Source organism: Amyelois transitella, chromosome 6, assembly GCF_032362555.1.
Source record: "Amyelois transitella isolate CPQ chromosome 6, ilAmyTran1.1, whole genome shotgun sequence".
Classification (NCBI taxonomy): domain Eukaryota; kingdom Metazoa; phylum Arthropoda; class Insecta; order Lepidoptera; family Pyralidae; genus Amyelois; species Amyelois transitella.
Window position 1 is genome coordinate 4002736 of NC_083509.1, and position 19972 is coordinate 4022707.

Sequence of the window (19972 nt, forward strand, 5' to 3'; positions counted from 1 at the left end):
AGCGATAGTTTATCGCGCGATGAAATCGGCGTAGCGCGTGCCATGCTTCGGGGACAGGAGGAAGAGACAATGGTGTCTGTAACTTATAAGTATGTCAATATAAGTATTTTGGTTTTGGTCACACTGTTAGCAAACAAGATTGATCAAAATATGAAAAAAAAAAATTACGTACTGTAATAATGTATTGCATAATGTTAGTTAGATTATCATAATGTGAGCGTAGCATAGTACAAAAGAATAAGTTTGTGCATCGTAAATTACATACATACATACATATAATCACGTCTATATCCCTTGCGGGGTAGACAGAGCCAACAGTCTTGAAAAGACTGATATGCCACGTTCAGCTGTTTGGCTTAACGATATTAAGATTCAAATAGTGACAGGTTGCTAGCCCATCGCCTAAAAGAAGAATCCTAAGTTTATAAATTCTATTATTAGATTTTGCTTCAACTACAATTTTTGCTTTTTTCATGCAAGCTTGTTTTTAAAATAGTATTATAACCATACCATTTCCAAGAACCTACATATTTCATTAGTACTAGTATCGGATCGTTACCATCAAAAACGAAGTACATCAATCTTAAAAGACAATCGAATGTAGTTCAATGTCAGAGAAAACGGGTCACCCCTAAAGTAAAGAAACGAATCATGGAATGACAGAGATCCACGCGAAATTGTCGTTTTACTAGCATTCGACCCAATTCAACCAAGGTATAAAAATAAAGAGTACACAGAATTTGTCTTTCAAACTACTATTGTTGTACAGGATTGCCATGTCTTTGAGTATTCTGACTTTTAGTTATATTTACTCCGTAAAAGGTGATGACGCGTATGTGTGTACACGCATCCTCTTATTCTCTTGGCATTATTACCGGTTGCGTTTTGTCTTTTTAAGGCTATAAATTAATTTATAAATATATTTTTCGTGCCGTGTGGTTCCTGACAGAGCCATGTGGTTCCCGGAACCAATTAAAAAGGATAGGAATTTGGGATTCTTCTTATAGGCGATGGGCTAGCAACCTGTCACTATTATAATCTCAATTCTATCATTAAGCCGTTAGGCTACCCCGCTAAGGATAAATACGTGATTATATGAAGGAATTAATGAAAAAAATTATATGTATTGAATAAATAGACCTATCAAAACTTTACCTTTTTTAAATACCTAAAGAAAGGAACTATAGAGTGACTTGAGGAGTGGTTTGCTGGTTTTTTATTTTGTGACCCAGCGGAAGTTGGTATGTCACTCGCAGCCATTAGTTTCGAGCATGCGATTCGATCAACGATATTGTATGAGTAATTTTGTATGTTTATCATTGTATGATGCAGATACTAATTTGATCAGCCTAGCACTTAAAAAGTCGAAAAAAAAACCCTTTATTTAATATCTTCATAATTAAATGTATTTGTTATGTCCCTGTTGTTAACCAGTTACTGAATTAAGTATTTTTTTATCATCACTTTTTATTACAGTACAAACGAATAAGATCCAATACAGAACACGAAATTACAAATATTTGCGTGTACTTCTCACTTTCATAGAAAATGTTTTTATTTATTTTTTATTTTATTAATAAAAGGTAGCTGCAGCAAAAATATTTGCAATTTCCCTCTAGGCGCAGACTGCAATATGAATGTTGGCGTCATGACACAAAATAGTATAGAAAGAAGGCTTACAATATGTCCTGCTGCATGTATATGTAAGGGATAAGAAATAATAAGAAGTATGCGTTATATTTACAAAAATGTTAGCGTGATTTCTTGATTTTGATTCTTTAACTTAGAAAGTATGTAACCATTAAGCAAATGTAGACAAAACTTTAATCTTAATCAATATAAAATTTTTATTTAATTCCACGTGCAGGGATTCAATTAGCATAATACATTAGTTCTATTTTTAAATTAAATAATATTATGACCGAAAAATCGATTAGAGCTTATAACATACATAGTTGGAATCGCATTTCCCCAGGGATAACAACCAGCTTGATAGAGGATGATATTTTTGGTGGCGGTAGAGTCAGACTATCGCCCCCGTTAATAATTATAATTAATAAAATAATAAATAATAAAAATAAATTATAAAAAAAGGATAAAAAATATAATACTTGGCTGGCTATCATGTTCCTTCAATACATATCTCTGTCACCTCATTGTTTTACATCCCCGGTCACTTGGCGTCCGTCGCGAAACTTTCTCCGCCCTCGAACTAACACGGCGCACGGGCCGCAGTGTTTATTTTCAATTTCACTTTCCCGTCTCAGTGGTTTTTCAGCAGGCATACTTTCAAGGAAAGAAAAATATTATTAATGAAAGAAGTGAAAGAAGAAGGTAACTGATTTAGCAAACAGACAATATCAACAATGGCATCGTCATTTTGAGAAATAATTATACGGTACTAAAATGATGTTTGTGCCATAGATTTGACAGTCTCGATTTGGTACACCTTTGTTACTACAACCTCTCAATGTTACGTTTTCGATGTAATGACTGGTTTCAAACCCTTCGATGCCATTAGCAAGAACTGTCACTAAACTACTCGTATATCATCGATGCTTTTTTATATTGCACGAACTATTTTACAAAAACATAATGTTAGAGCTGATAGATAGCATATTACATGTATTCACATAAATATTAACGGTTCTATTATAAGGGCACATTATTAAAAAGGACCTTTTGTAAAAAAAAATCAAATCAGTTGGTACTATTATTATATATTAGTTTTTCTTACAATAAACTAGGTTTTCTTACAATAATAGCGTGACTGATAGATCAGACGCCCGAATTGTACTAAGTACAATTCGGGCGTCTGATCTATCAGTCAGTACAATGTACTTAACAAACAATAAGTATTGGTTCAATAAAGTGGAAATAAAAATTTCATCTCTATTTTTGCAATACTAACAACAGCTGCACAAGATCTCATCAAACAATGTAACTTTACCAACCAATTATGATAATAAGTTTTCAAAATGTCGGGTTAAATTAATCGATCAAATGATTTTCATCACATTCCATTTAGACTGAAATCATGGCGCTCAGTCAAGGGTCCTGGACAAAGGGCTGTTTGTCTGCATCAGCTTTGAGCAAGCAATCGCCTAATTGATATGTCGCCCTCCATGTATATATGTAGGTAGATGAAATGTAATTACATGTTTGATTTAAAGATTGATTTGAAATAAATGATTATTGAGCCGAAATTGGTTCTGTTGTAATTTGAGTAAATATTGTGAAATTTTGTCGTTTAAGGAATTTAGAATTGATATATCTATCTAATTATAGAAAGAAGAAATTGAATGATAGAATGACTTTTACACACAGCTTAAACCCCTGAAGCAAGAATTTTAATGTTGGCCGTGTAGTAGACCACTATGCGATACTCTTTGACAATCTAGTATGCTTCTCCTAAGATTTTCTGGATTGTTTAAAAGGAGTTCGTAAAAAATTCAGTGGGCGGAAAGTTATGCTTAATGTGGACGAAGCCATCGCCGTTCACTACATACATATATAACATGTCTTTATCTGTAACGGGGTAGACAAAGCCAACAGTCTCATAAAGACTAAAAGGCAACGTTCAGCTGTATGGGTAAAAAATAGAATTGAGATTGTGAATCTCTGATAGTGACAGGTTCCCAGCCCGTTTTCTAAGAGAAAAATCCCAAGTTTATAGACGTATCCTATAGTCACCTTTTGCGACATTCGTGGGAAAGAGATTGAGCGGTCCCATTCTAAACTAAGTAAGCGTTAACTACTTAGTTTATGATATAATACTGTTAGTGTGACATACTTATCATTATCACGCCTTATATCTTACGGGGTAAAAAGAGAGTTAAAATATTAAAATTTAAACGGGATAAACTAACATTTTTCAAATAATTTCAACGATAGGTGTACTCTCTTAGTTTGTGGGTAGGGCTAAGTATAGTTATCTACTGTTGAAATATAATAGATAACGAAAGGCAATTCGCAATATTTGGAATTCCGTTCACGTAAATTTTTCGGTTCCAACGAGAGCCGGATTCATTTCAGACCAATTTAATTTTGTCAACCTGAACGCAATTAACTAAATAGATTGTGGTAACCGCACAGGAATGTTAAATTGATTATTACAATGTTGGGTTTTCTCTTTTGTTTTATATGATTTTCTACGTAAAAGGTTATTAATATTAATGTATTTAATGTTTTAATTTAACGACTGGATCATCGTAAAAAATATCTTGTTTGCTTGCGTAGTTCTTGTTGTATTTATTGTCGCTTTCTGAAATCTACTTAACACAGTATTTCTTTTAAGTGATACGTTATAAGCTGGTAATGATACATGCTATTATAATGATTTGATTAACAAAGGTAATATAACTAAGTGGAACGTCTGTGGATTCTGAATACCACCATCATATGTGCAGGAGAGCCTAATCATCAAACATTCAGTATAGTGTGACTATGTAGGTTTCCTCATAACATTTTCCCTCACCGCAAGGGTATCGGTTAGCATTCTGTAACTAAGAGTCATTGGTACAGTGGTCCACATAGAAAAATATACAATAACCTTAATTACTTCAATGATTATGACTTTCAGAATTTTTCGGCTGTACTGTACGTACATTGTCACAATGGAATGTAAGTAAGTTCCTGTGTTCGTTTCAGATACGTCAACTTCCGCGCGCAAAGACTGTACCTTTTATGGTTTTTTTTTTTAAATACGTTACTAAGTTACTATTTTCGTATTACTTTTGGCCCTCGGGACAAAACTTGTGTAATCTTGAAATAGAAAATCTATGTGTTTTCGACAAAGTTTGTTTGCGGTAAGTGATCGATTGAAATGGGCCGGTCTCGCCGTCTGTCTGCGTGACTGTCCATTAGTCAAATAGGTTTTCCATCAAGATTAACTTATCTCTATGCTGATGAGGTCCCCTTTTTGTTCACAAACTTTACTATGTAACGATACTATAATCTTTATTATAAAAACTTTAAGGGTTATTTTGGTTAGTTAAGTTAGGTATTATAATATGTTGCGAGGTAAAATCATGAAGTGGAACTACTATTTCGATTTACATACAGGGTGATTACTAATTGGACACATGTATTTTACGTAAACGCTTTGTGTATAAGTCCTTAAAATGGGAGTCGATTGTATAGGATTTATTGAAAAACTGGACCACTATACTATTACTGGAGACGAATATAATTATCTACAAAATGTGTAAATTATTGTTATATTTTATGAAAATGCTCCCACAATATGGTTTCAAAAACTGGCATTGAGATGAGATGTAATACACGAAAACACGTGAACAAAAGAGAAAATAGCAGTAATATGTAAGCTAGAATTTGAAAGATACAAGTGATATTCCTATTAGTAACTTTACTTCAAACTAGGCACAAAATATAATACTTAAACAGAAAGATTTTAATATTATTATGTAGGTACTTATTATAAAAGTGTACGATTACGTGGTGGGTAAGTGATAGCAATGAATCAGGCTTCGACCGGATATTCATGTTATTGCTTTGTTGTAAATTTAAACAAATGATTGTTTAACATTTTTGTATATGAATTTATACGAGTTCTTCGTTTTTTGAGTGAATTTACTATTTGGAGCATTTTGTTTTCATATATCAGTGATTTATCACGACTGGTTTCATTAGGAATCATTAGTTTAATCACTTATTTATTCATATTTAAGTCTCTTATTGATTGTAAACAGATTAGATCCACAGAAGTGAACTCAGCGCTCGCAGTAGACTTCAGTGCTCTGTGTAAGAAAGTTATTCTTGTCGCGTTTTCTACATATTCAATATCTGATCTTTGAACGAAAAATATTTTAAATCAATATTAAGTCCGATAAGAGCTGATAGAGGTGATAAGACCAGTGTTATCAACAAAAACGTAGCTCGATAGCACTCTGTTATCATTCTATGCGCAAACTCATATTGACGAGGTCGAAAAAGTTATTAGAGAATAGAAGTAATTAATTATTAGTGTGAAATGAGTGGTGATAAGATGTCAGGCCAGGCGATGCGTGAGTAATTTTTAATATTTTCAAAAAAATTTGTGCGCAGTTAATTTATAAAACTAATATTAAATTATTCGGGCTAAGAATTTTGTAAAATGTGTTTGTATTGCTTTTTGTTGTCAGGATAGGCAGTATGATTATATTACATGATTGTGTAATTCCTGAACTGATACGTGCGAAAATGGTGAACTATGATAAAATTAAATACCCATATCTTCTTCTGCAAAAGAATTTTGCATTCGTCAAAAGCGACGTTATGCGTTGTTGATCATAATAATTGGGGTTGTCAAGTTAATTATTTAATCTGGCATATTAGATTAATGACATAATAAACATAGTTTATTCTTCGAAATGTAAGATAGCAAATTCAGCACATACGTAATAATAGTACCTACCTATACCAATTGTCATACTTAGTCACATTTCATTTGTATCATGATATTATCCGCATGGATATGACTGCTTTATCTGTATTATGCACATAATTGTTAGGTTTAGCCTTTGTTTCTATCAGAAATAAGTTTATTTTTAACTCATAATGAGTAAACAAATTACTACAATATTCCTTGTGAGTAACATGATTCGTTTCGAGATAATCAAAACAGTGAACGGCTTACATTAGAGCACGTGAGCGATTCCGATGAATTTTTAATCCATAGGAAACTAAAACGCTACAATTCAAATTTCTTGACCTGGCAGTTTCGTCTTTAATTTGACATGGCAATCAAAAAATGTATGTTTAAATGTTTCAGCGAATGTACAATACGTGGGGCCGCAGCCGCCACCTCCGCCGTACTCCACGCACCCCCCACCAGGAGTGCAACCCCCTCCAGGAGCTGCCATAGGCACAGTTACAACTACCTTCATAGTCACAAACCCCGCTGGCCCAGACCCCATGATCACAACTTGCCCTTCATGCCATCATCAGATCGTGACAAGAACGGAGAGGAATCCTACGACTAAGACCCATGCTATTGCTTGCCTGCTATTTTGGTTTATGTGAGTAATTATTTTAATGTTATTTATTCTATCTGTTTCGTTGCATAAAAAACGTGACGCATAGCTATTTATCAGTGACTCTTTTTTGAGATACGTAGCTACATTGGTTTGATTGTTAACTAATGCTCTTACGATGAGGGAAAGCACCGTTAAAAACCTGAACATTCAAGCAATGGATATGAGATAATGATATATAGGAATATGGTTCCCTGGTTGTTCAGATCAGCTGGGACATACTTTGTGTTATACCCTGACGACCAATCCGATCGTCCCTGACATCCAATCCAACTGTGGTCATGGTCACAGGCGTACCCTGGGCTCCTTTCCAGAGAGATGAGGATGCAACCGAGACTTATGTAGGAAAATGATGGAAAATAGATTGACGACGGGAGAGTGGTGAAGGTGTCTAAACTGTACTTACCACGTTCTTGCACTTAGAGGGTTGCCATTTAAAACTGTTTTCTAAGTAACACGTGTTTTAATTCTAATCAATGATCTTGCAGTGAAAAAAAAAAACATTGTTGTGAACCCTTCATGTTCAGGCAACCAACACCTAGTTCCCCACATAAATTGAAATCGGATACAGCTTCAACACAATTCTCAGATGCCTAGATCATATTATGGCAGTCACAGATGGCTGCCATTTGATCTAGGCATCTGCTTTGAATGCATTTCCCTAGATTACAACTAGATTTAAGCCGCATATGATTTTAAAATCAAGTTTGCTGTAAAAATTCGCAAATATTGTTTTTAATTGTATTCACATTAATATTATGAATTAGATAGCATGTTTGTCTTTTCTTTATGCTATTGAAAGAATACAGCTACATATATTTTACAAACAATAATTTGACAGTGAATCAGTAACACCGGACATATCAATTGATAAAACAATAATGTCTTACGTACTCGTTTAAAACACTATCGATATGGTGCTCAGTTGATGTAGAAATCATATCAACATTTTTGATAGAACGTTCTTCTGCTTGGCGTAAGTCCCGGTTACAACCAGGATTAGGTAGAGTCAGGTTTTTACACGAAGCGCCTCTCATCTACCCTCCGCATCCTTTTCAGGGGAACCTAACTTATATAGGATCATGGTTACAAATTTAGTTACCTGAATGTGCACGTATTTTCACGATGTTTTCCCTCACCGTAAAAGCATCGGTAAGCTGTCACACTAATGTATATTACAGAGAAAATTGGCTAAAGAATTAACCGAGCCACACGGATTTCTTGCGCATTAAAGCCGGGTACCTTAACCGTTTGACCACCGACTTTATGAACTAGACCCAGTTGAAAAAAGCATGGTTCTACATCAACATATAGACAATAATACTCAATTAATTAAAGTTGATAAAATGATATATTTAGATGGTATTTATTTTATACAGATTGAAAGATAATGCTTTCAGCATTAACTAAAAGAAAATAAAAACATAAAGATACTGTTTAAAATTTATTTTTGATTTATTTACAGATGTTGGCCCTGCGTGTGTCTCCCATACTGCATGGACTCTTGCAACAACATCGACCATTACTGTCCGAACTGCAACGCTTATATCGGTGGCTACAAATTTTAGACGTAATTATGATTGTTTAAGGTCCAATTTAGCTTAAAGTTTAGTATGTTTGGAAATGTTTGCTTCTATTAAGCCATGAAGGAGATACGGAGCAAACCCTTTCATATCATGGGCTGTAGAACATGTAACAACGATGTAATTTTAAGGTTAACGTATAAAACACAATGGCTCAATGCTAACTTTAGAAATATAAGATTTAATGCAAACTTCAAAGAAAAAGACATGAAAATCTACGAGTGTATATAAATAGATTATTACATTTGACCACTGGAATTTTCTTATCTATAATGTAGATAATGCAAGTTTCTAGGTGTTTTTTATTAGTGTTAAGTAATCTAATCTTAATGACAATTTTTCAATAAGTGTATATTTGGTTTAAACAAATTTATATGTATATTTAGCTACATTAGTGTCACGGTCTACCGCCTTTAACTTGGTTTTTAATAAGTTTAATGGCAATTAAAGTAATAATGTGCTTCCCGAAGCCCGTTGTAATCAACCCAGTTAATATAAGTCTTAATAAGATTATCCTGTAGAAATTGTAAATTCATATTTCTATCGTCATAATAATCCTGATATCATGATTCTTAACCGCTTTTTTCATAGTTTACCTAAGACTAATTCTCCTTGGCAATTTTGATACACAATTCGTCCTTTAATCATCTTACACGACATGTGCAGGGAGAGACGATGGTTGTTTTTCACTATGCGGAAACGGAACGACTCACTGTGTCTTTATCTTATATTTTCCTTGGTAGTTAGTTATTAAAAGTAGTAGTTTATATTTATGTATCGATTAAGTGGATAAACTTTACCATGGTAGGTAATTATCTTTATAGGTATAAATGTTATCCAAAAATATGTTACATGTAGATAGATATATTATAAAATACATTACAAAATTATTATAATTTGCCCTTTTTTGACAACAACAACCTGATTTTTTTCTGATTTAATAAATAATAATAAAAGTGTTATGGTGGTGTTATGTAATGGTGCCGTGTGGTTCCCGGCACCATTACAAAAGAATAGGACCACTCCATCTCTTTCCCACGGATGTCGTAAGAGCCGACTAAGGGATAGACTTGGGATTCCTCTTTAATGTAAATCCCTGCCAATCTAAGGTCTGCCGCGCCGATGGATGCATGGCTAGGGGCGAGCCTAGTCTCGAGCGTGCCACTTCCGCCATGGGGTTGGGCGACCCCCAGGTAATGGCTAGCCTTACCCTGGCATGCGGGGCTCTGCTGGGGCGGACAAAATTTTTCCCTAGCGTCTCGTGGGAATCGCATGGATGCAAATTTTTTGAAAGAGCACCTAGATGGCGGCGATGGTGTCCGCACCCCATCACGTCTCGTTCCCGGCGGGAGCGGTATGCGGTCTGCTGAAAGCCGCTTTGCGACGATGAATGTAAGAGGAGGAATGAAGGATAAGATTGAGGAAGTATGCCAGATGATGGATGAAAGACGTTTGGATGTGTTGTGCGTGAATGAAACGAAGCGGAAAGGATGCGACGCGACGCAGCACGGCCCTTACACGGCGTATTGGTCTGGAATTTCCAGTACCAGCCGAGGCTGTCAAGGGGTCGGTCTAATTCTTTCTGCACGAATGGCTGAGTGCGTGAATGAGTATGAGTGTGTCAGCCCTCGTCTTCTATGGATTAGGCTGAAAGTTGGAATCACTCGGATCTTCGTTCTAGGTGTTTATGCACCTTGGGATGTGGGTTCGAGGGGTACAACATCAGCAAAAAGCGAAAACGAGGAGTTCTGGAATAGTGTAAGAGAAGTATTGAAAGTTACCAAGCCAAATGAGAAGATTATTATGTTAGGTGATTTTAATGGATGGGTGGGTGTAAAGCGTGATGGATATGAAAAGGTGCTTGGTGCGTTTGGTGACGAAAAGGTGAATGATAATGGAAGAAGTGTATTAGAAATTTGTCTAGAGTGGGATCTTTTTGTGTCGAACTCAATGTTTCAACATAAAGAGATCCACACCTACACAAGAGTGGAAGGTATTTTAAAAAGTATGATAGACTTTGTGATTGTAGATGAAAGATTGAAGAACAAAGTGCTGGATACCCGTGCATATCGCGGTGCTGGCATTGACTCGGACCATTTACTGGTGATATCCCGGATAAGGGGTATCTTCAATCGCTGGCGGCACAGGGTAAGGGAGCAAACCAGCGCTTTGGAAAGAGTAAAAGTAGAAAATTTGCAAGATATGGATGTAGGTAAGAAGTATATTAATAGACTGAAGGATGAATTTGAAGATTTAGAGGAAATGAGCGATATTGAAGATGGATGGAAGGAATTTAAAGAAAGAATTGTGAAAGTAGCTGTTGAAGTGTGTGGTGTAAGTAGAAGAAGGAAAGGAAAAAATCACAAAAATGCGTGGATGAGTAAAGATGTGCAAGAACTTGTGCGATTAAAGAAGAAAGCATGGCTGGATTTGTTAGCAGCAAAAGCTAACTTAAGAATGCAAGAGGTTATAGATGAAGATGTGAATGAAGCACGTAAGGAATATAAGAAAATGAAAGATTTGGTTAAGAAAGCTGTGATTAGAAAGAAAGAAGAGTATAAAGAGGATTTTGATAAAAGGCTATCAGAAGACTTTCAGTCAAATCTGAAAGTATTCTGGAAATCCGTAAGGTCAGCCCGAGGAAATACTATAACCAGAGAGCTGACTAGGATCAGATGCCAGGATGGTAGCGTTGTGAAAGGAGAAGAATGTGTACTAAAGATATGGAAGGACTATTTTGAAAGTTTATTTGAAAAAAAGGAAGGAAATAAGAAAGATTTCTGCTATAGCGAAGAAAAAGAGAATGAGATGGAAGGCGAAATTGAAATGTTCGAAATTGTGGAAGCACTTAAGAGTATGAAAGCGGGAAAGGCTGCTGGGTGTGATAGAGTGTCGGTCGAGATGCTTAAAGCAGGAAAAGGCGTAGTAGCTAGTCAGTTGTACTGCCTTTTCAATTTGTGTTGGAGAAGCGGCCGAGTACCAAAAGATTGGTGTAAGGCTGTTATCGTGCCACTTTACAAAGGAAAAGGGTCACAGCTGGACTGCAAAAATTATCGTGGTATAAGCCTGCTTAGCGTCGTCGGCAAATTGTATGCTAAGGTATTGATTAATAGAGTCAGGAATGAAACTGATGACAAAATATGGGATGCTCAAGCGGGATTTCGAAAGGGAATGGGATGTACTGATCAGGTCTTTTCCTTGCGGTGCATAGCCGAAAAGTTTTTGGCCAAGAGTCAAAAAGTCTATTGCACATTCGTAGATCTGGAAAAGGCCTATGACAGAGTTGAGAGGAATGAATTGTGGTCAGCACTTTCTATGCATGGGGTGAGCAGTCTCTTAATACGAGCACTGAAATCCTTATATGAGGATTCGAGTGCTTGTGTCAGGATAAACGGAGCGCACACTGAGTGGTTTAAGATTGAGAAAGGCGTTAGGCAAGGATGTGTTGCGTCACCGTGGCTGTTCAACCTATTTATGGATAGCTGTTTGACAGATTTGAAAGAGTCTAAAAGTGGATTAAGGATAAATGAGTTACTCGTCAAATGTCTGCTCTATGCCGACGATCAGGTTATACTGGCGTCATCAGCGGAGGAGTTACAGGAGATGGTAAACTGTATGCATGAAGCTTTAAAAGAGAAAGGAATGAAAGTGAACGTAAGTAAAACTAAAACACTGGTTTTTGAAATGGAGAAAGAAATGACAGCATGTAATATTTTGATTGGAGGAGAAAAAGTGGAGCAAGTGAAAGAGTTTGTATATCTAGGATCAAAGTTTACATCAGATGGCAAGTATGATAGTGATATTGAAAGGAGAGTGAACGCGGGGAACATGGTGAATGGAGCTTTGCATGCCTTTATGAGCAGTCAGAAACTATCCAAAAAGGCTCGACTGGCTGTGCACAGGGGCGTGTTGGTCCCGACATTAATGTATGGGAGTGAAAGTTGGGTATGGCAAAAGAAGCATGAAAGCAGAATAAATGCAGTGGAAATGAGAGCGTTAAGGAGTATGATGGGTGTGAAATTGAGTGACAGGATAAGGAACAGCGTGATAAGGGAATGTTGTGATGTGAAAGAAGATGTAGTTACAGGAATAGAAAAGGGTATGTTAAGATGGTTCGGTCATGTGGAGAGGATGACTGAAAGCAGGTTAACTAAGCAGATATACAAGGAGAGTGTGGAGGGAAAGGTCGGAGTGGGAAGACCTAGACGAACGTATCTTGATCAAATTAAGGACGTCCTGGTAAAGGGTCAGGTCAAAAGTACCCGAAACCGCCGAGCTTGTATGAAGAGAGTTATGAATGTGGACGAAGCGAAAGAAGTATGCAGAGATCGTGGCAAGTGGAAAGAGGTAGTCTCTGCCTACCCCTCCGGGAAAGAGGCGTGATTTTATGTATGTATGTATGTATGTATGTGTTATTATAGAACCTTTTTAATTTCAAACACTAGTTCTACCTACCATACCACCAGATATTTCTACGTATCTTGTTGTGACTAATTTACTCTTTATTACATACTTACCATACGTGACAGAAATGTGACATGGTCTGAAAATGTAAGCAAAGTGTAAAATTTATTAATATAGAGTGTGTACCACCAAGTATTTTTGAATTAAAATAGTAAATATATATATATATAATATTATACATCAGATATGTTAAGATACAAGTATACTAGGGGTATTAACCTCGAGGACGCCTTCTTTAGCTGTGTGTTAGGGATATATAAGCTCTTAGTATACACTTATATTATCAAGGCTAAACTATACTGTCTGTGGTCTGGTCTGGACTGGCGACGTCTGACATTGAAGGGATATAGCTATGCAGGAGTGTATAAGTTGGCTAAATTACTGTATAGAATGAAGGACCGATTGCTGTAGTCAAATATTTTAGTCATTTGCCATTTGAAATTAAACGTGAAAACCTTAACGCAGAAAATACCAACACCAAAGAAAATGCCGAACAAGTACGAGTTTGACTCGCGCGCGATTCGGTGTCATAATATTTTGATAATAAAAAAAAAATGTCATTTAGGAGACCATACCCTTGCAAAGTAAAGTTTCATTTTAGTTCATGAAAATGTAACTATACTGAAATGAATGAAAAAGTTTTTTGATCAACATTTTTTTTAATTGTGACATTTTCCCTGGCGTGCGAAACTTTTTTTATGTGTGCGAATTTAAAAAGGACAAAGAAAATGGCGGAGTCTTTGTCTTATTACTTGATGTTTTTAAATCTGAATTGAAACATATTTCGCGATCAAGAAAACAATAAAGAAAGCTAAAAATATCGACCACGCCATCAATTGAGAACTGGGAATACCCGCGACCGGTTCTACAGTAACAGGAAAAAGTTTGCACCGCTGTGCATAAAACTATCCACTTATATTCGTGCATGAGGTCACCATTCGCAAAAAGATTGAATCCGCGCGACGTGGCCGCAACTTGTTTGCTCTAAATTGTGTAAATTTAGAGTGATTTTTAATTTAGAAAAGTATTTATTAGCTATTTAGTGTAATTTTACGACAGAAAAAGCAAAAGTGAAGTTAAAAATATGAATGTTTCTAAGGTAGACAACGAAGAGTCGTCGAGTTCACTGCGTAAGTAATGCTTTCTTTTTGGGCGTTGTTTCACTCTGTTATTAGTTTATTAAGTACTTATTTAAAATTAATCCTGCATTCAGTTTACTAAATATGAAGAATTAAATTAACAGATCAGTGATTATCATCAATTAATTGCAGTTATCTGTTACCTGATTACTAAATTTATCTGGAATACATCTACGTTGTAATTGTAACACAAATAAAAATGTTGTTCAGATATTGAAAAACCTTGTTAGTTATGGAGATTAGTCTGTAATTCACTAAGTAAGTTGGTATATCTGTTTGTGTTTACATAAACATATAGGACATTATTAGTGGATGATCACCAACAACATCATGCCATATTAATGATGTCCATAGAAATCGGACTAATGTGAGAATAGAAATGTTTTATTGTATTCCGAACTATTGTTAGTGTTGCCATGTGGTTCTGCATTCTCAATGCTTGATTTTTATATAGGTACTTAATGTTCTTACGGTGAGGGAAAACATTGTGAGGAAACCTGCACATTCAGACAGGATGGGTAACCATGATCCAATATGAGGTAGGTATCCCTGCAAAGATTGTGGAGGTCAGATGGGAGTTGCTTCGTGTCCAAGATCTTTGATTAAGGTGGTACGCCGGGTTCCTCTGCCGAGTGGTGAGGATGTAACCGGAACTTTAGCCAGGAGACAGAAGACTTACTCAGATTTTGATATAAAACTCAGTGTCTGCAAAAGACATCATATTTATTCATGATACGAAAAATATATGCCAATTTTCCCAACGGAGCGTTACCTTCCTGGCATCCATTTTGGGGTTTGTGATATGGTAAGATGTTGATTTTGTCCTTAAGCCGCTTACTGCGAATACGATCCATCTACCCTCAGGAAGACATTAATTGGTCCTATCTTACTATGATGAATACGAGTATTAAACAGCTATATACAATGAAAATCTGGAAAAATAGAAAGAAGTGTGAAAAGGTCGTGGCCATTGCAAAGAAGTTGCAGATATTATGTATGTTGTAAACAATCAGAGTTAAATAGTACACGATTAATTTGATATTATATAATTTCAGAAATTAAATTATTATGTTTTACATACTTAGAGCCTTCTGATCTGGCTCTGTCTATCCAGTAAGTGATTAAGACGTGACATGTGTATATGTTTCCAGTAAATGCGGATTATCCTGGTTACCCCTCGTTGCCTCCGCCGTACTCCCCGCCAGAAAAAAAATCTGGAATACCACCTAATGAGGGAGATGGCAACACCAGCTCTTTCTACAGACCGGAAGATTCAGGAGCTGAAATAAATCGTAGTAATTGTAATGTGGTAAGTGAACATATTTTTTAATCTATCGTCATAGCAATTTGTCACTATCGGAATCTCCATTCCATCATCAAGATAAATATGAACGTGGCCTTTTAGCCTTTTCGAGACTGGTGTCTCTGTAGGTAGAGACACGTCTTAATCAGGGCCTACCCCGCAAGGGATAAAGACGTGATATAATTATATCTTTGGCAATCAATTCCACCAGCTCGTCACTTTATGTTACTCTTGACCTGACCTTACACAGGAACGTCCCTGATTTAATCAAAGTACGTTGAAAATATTGATGAACATTAATGCAGTAGAAGTATTGCGGGATCGTGCAATTAAAGTGCATTTTGTAACGTTTAAAAGTATGTTTAGGGGATTAACTATTATCGTAAAATATCAGAAGTAGGCCACAGTAATACTTAACTAAAGTAAAACCTAGTGCACATGGAACGTTATGTCAACATACTGGTTTTACCAATTGTTTATCTGTAAATAAATTAAACGTATCATTTTCATGTTACAACTCGCCTATAAATGTGATATCAGTAACGTATCGAATTACTGATGTATATGCACATTTTTAATTAGGTACTTAGCCAAGCAGTATTCGATGAATGGAAAATACACTCACAATAGGCGACTTAGTTTTAAGAGTTTTATTTCTTTTTTACAACATGTAAATTACACGCATATTGGTTTGATGGACCAAGTATTCCCGCATATATTTCAACTGGCTGATGCTCACGACTTTGTTCGCCTCTCTGAACAATTTTTGTTGTTGCATGTCTATGTTTCCTAAAGATATAGCTTCAACTAGATCTTTTTTGTTCTCCATTAAGTGTTTCACAATAAAAAAAAACATTTCATGCCTGTACATTGCTAGACCTAATAGCATTGTTATATACAAAAAAAGTTTTAGGTATTCAAAATCTGTCTAGTAGTTTCGGAGATCAGTGTGTACAAACAAACAGGCAAACTGGATTATTTTTTTAAATCTTACTCTACGACTGCTTCTTCATCGCCTAATTTTGTTTTTACGAAAAGATATTGAATATACCGTAATTTCATTTTTATTATTTTATTATAAGTATTGATTCAGGACCTTCGATTACTAACATAACCCGTTAACCAAGTCGTGTTTCATAAGTTATTTTAATATATATATAATAAGTAGTCTAAACTAGTTTTCTTTTTAGGTGATCGTGAGCGCTATGCCTCCAGTTGGACCAAAATCGACGAAGTTAACTTGTCCGTCGTGTAAGGCGACCGTGTCAAGCAAAGTCAGCTTCAAGCCAACAACGAAAACTCATCTGATCGCATTGCTTCTATGTTGTTGCTTGTATGTAAAAGACATCGTTATATTGATAAGTAACACCCCCATATATAGCATAATAATATGTCACCTATAGGTTACCTAAGATACCTTTTTGGAGGTGAAAGAATTTTCATTGCCTTGTGTCCTGATTCCCGGCATAATATAAAAAGAATAAGACTTCAGCTCTTTCCCATAGATGTTGTAAAAGGCGACTAAGGAATAGGCTTATACACTTTGGATTCTTCATTTTGGCGATGGGCCAGCCACCTGTCACTATTTGAATCTTAAATCTATCGTTAAGCCTAACAGCTGAAAGTAGCCTGTCAGTCTTTCAGGACTAGCTCTGACTACCCCGCAAGGGATATAGACGTGATTATATGAATGAATGAAACAATGAACTGTTTAGTATTTCTGAAGATTAGCCCTTATAAACAAACACTCAGTTACAAACATTAACTCTTTATTAAATTGGTTTGATTGATATTATTCCAATATCTTTGATTGGTATAGATATTGCGGGGATTCCCTGACATTCCTTTTTAACCAAATTTCAGCAAAAACGTTAGTCACATTTTTCTTTTACGCACAGAAGTAAGATAGTTTGTTTGTAAATATTTAATGAAATATAACTAAGAATATAATTAAGAATGTAATAAATAATATCCATGTATTATTGCATTCTTAATTTTGCTTAATATCCAAGTTAACAAATAGGTAATAAAAGTTATTGTACTGAATATAGACAAATAGCTTTCCAGGTTGTGTGTGTGCCTGACAAAAAATATAGAAAATTGATCAGAGAATCTTTATCTATTGCTTGAGTATATTCTAGATTTGATGCTGAGTACGATAAGATGTCAGCCAAAAGGTATTATTTTTTATTTTATTTTCAGGTGCTGGCCATGTGTCTGCGTACCATACTGCGTTAATTCCTGTCGGAATGCGAATCACTATTGCCCCAATTGTAAAGCTTTTTTGGGAACTTATCAAAGTTAATTGTTACGTCAACAAAATTCAGAAACGTATACGTTTTAATTACGATATTTGAGAAAAGCTTATCTTTTTATACTTACTTGTATATCAAAGTAATCGAATTAAAAATTGTTTGCATTTATTATTAACATAGTTAAGCGAAAGAAGAATGCAGGGTTCGTAGCATGGCAAATGGAGACAAGTCTTTAGTAGGTACTTGTCTATTCCTTTAGAAAAGAGGAATGATTTTATGTATGTAAGATGTTTAGTTAAGTTTTCGTCAATAAAATTTTATAGATTTATAAAAGGTATATACTATCTTATCAATTCGTTGAGTAAATTTTATATGACGTATTTTAGATTCATTATAATAAAATAAATTTAATATTCTCGAAATTGTCTTTTATTTAATATACTTTATTTTCTTGAATAGTAAGTTGTGTGGTTTCTGTGAAACAAGACCATCCCAAGTTTTTATTTATTACCTTATAAACAATTTAGGCAAGTATACTAAAGCGAATTCTTTACTGATTTAGTACTTAATAAAATGGAGAAAAATAAAACTGTGCTTGCCAACTGTAGTAAAGAACTAAATTAATAAATTAGAAAATGACAAAGAGAAATTATTTTCTTTTTAGATCTGTCAAGGCCAAGTTGCTAATAATATTTTTTTTTCAGTTTTTTCAAACGTTATCCATGACTAATAAAAGAAATAATGACAATATCCAAATTTTGTAAATGCTAATTTTTTTTGCCATTACGCACATATCCATCATGTTTTACTATTATTGATATGCAAAAAAAGTTACATACATACATACATATAATCACGTCTATATCCCTTGCGGGGTAGACAGAGCCAACAGTCTTGAAAAGACTGATAGGCCACATTCAGCTGTTTGGCTAAATGATAGAATTGAGATTCAAATAGTGACGGGTTGCTAGCCCATCGCCTAAAAGAAGAATCCCAAGTTTATAAGCCTATCCCTTAGTCGCCTTTTACGACATCCATGGGAACGAGATGGAGTGGTCCTATTCTTTTTTGTATTGGTGCCGGGTACCACACGGCAAAAAAAGTTGTTTTTTATAATTTACAAAAAATCTAATGAGTTAATAAAACTGAATTACTATATTAAACTATGTAATTATGTTCGTAAATCACGTTATCTATTCGTTGGAACCTAACTTTTGCGATAACTTCTTACCCTTCCTTATTTGATGTTAACATCAATATAACAACATAAATATAACATATACATTTCATCGGAATCAGTGGTTGTTGTAATATACTAACGAGTGCGAAGTGATACGAAGCGCATTTTCCTGATCATTTTCCTTATATATTTATTATTCAGAATATGACTGGCCTGACGCTTTTACTTATAAAACTATACTCAAAAAACAACTAGGTGTATTTCATATGCTTTTTCTCGAATATAATATGTTGTATAAATAATATTTAGATTTACAGAAAATGTCTGTAAAATTGTTTATTACTTAAGATTAGATACCAAATTTATGTTTACATGAATCAGTATCAAAAAATAGGCTAATAATACGAATGCCATCTTATCTTACACACTTACTTGATATTTTTCCCATATGATTAACTGGAAATAACTATATTTTGTCGGTTAAAAAAAAGATAAGGAGAAATCAGGATCTATTATGGTATTTACGAACTTTAATAAGGCTCAAGTCTTAATCTTCTCTGATGCTCTATTTTTGGTTCCGATATGGTTCTGATTCCTTCTTCCTCCTAGTCCTACTCCTTTAGTCCGGTTTAATTCTGACTTTGGATCCTGGACTTAGATTTTCACACGAAGCGACTCCCATCTGTCCGCCGCAACCTTTGCAGGGGAACCTAATCCGTATTGGATCGGTCATGGTTACACATATCCAGTTGCCTGAATGTGCAGATTTCCTCACGATGTTTTTCCACCAAGTAAAAGCATCGGTTAGTATTCAAACTAATGGACAAAACTTGTGGGACATTACGATATTTTTGGGTAGAAACGTAAGGCATCAATTTACAGCACCTATAGCCTACTTAACTAGTGAGTGTAGTATTTATTTATACGACTGACATATCGATCAATACTCAGTCTAAAACAGGAAAAGGATTTTATAAATTTTTCACGTGAGTAAAGTCGCGGATAAGATGTAGT

General features: G+C 35.1%; 2 protein-coding genes across 2 annotated transcripts; both read left to right on the forward strand.

The window, feature by feature from the left end:
- Positions 1–5866: 5866 nt before the first annotated feature.
- LOC106131320 (lipopolysaccharide-induced tumor necrosis factor-alpha factor homolog) lies at positions 5867–9579 on the forward strand. Its single transcript, XM_013330388.2, has 3 exons — positions 5867–6026; positions 6773–7019; positions 8500–9579. Exons 1-3 carry the CDS (start codon positions 5993–5995, stop codon positions 8600–8602), a joined length of 384 nt encoding a protein of 127 aa, XP_013185842.2. The 5' UTR covers positions 5867–5992; the 3' UTR covers positions 8603–9579.
- A 4108-nt stretch (positions 9580–13687) lies between these two features.
- Positions 13688–18200, forward strand: LOC106131319 (lipopolysaccharide-induced tumor necrosis factor-alpha factor homolog). Its single transcript, XM_013330387.2, has 4 exons — positions 13688–14211; positions 15372–15529; positions 16714–16856; positions 17726–18200. Exons 1-4 carry the CDS (start codon positions 14166–14168, stop codon positions 17826–17828), a joined length of 450 nt encoding a protein of 149 aa, XP_013185841.2. The 5' UTR covers positions 13688–14165; the 3' UTR covers positions 17829–18200.
- Positions 18201–19972: the final 1772 nt, after the last annotated feature.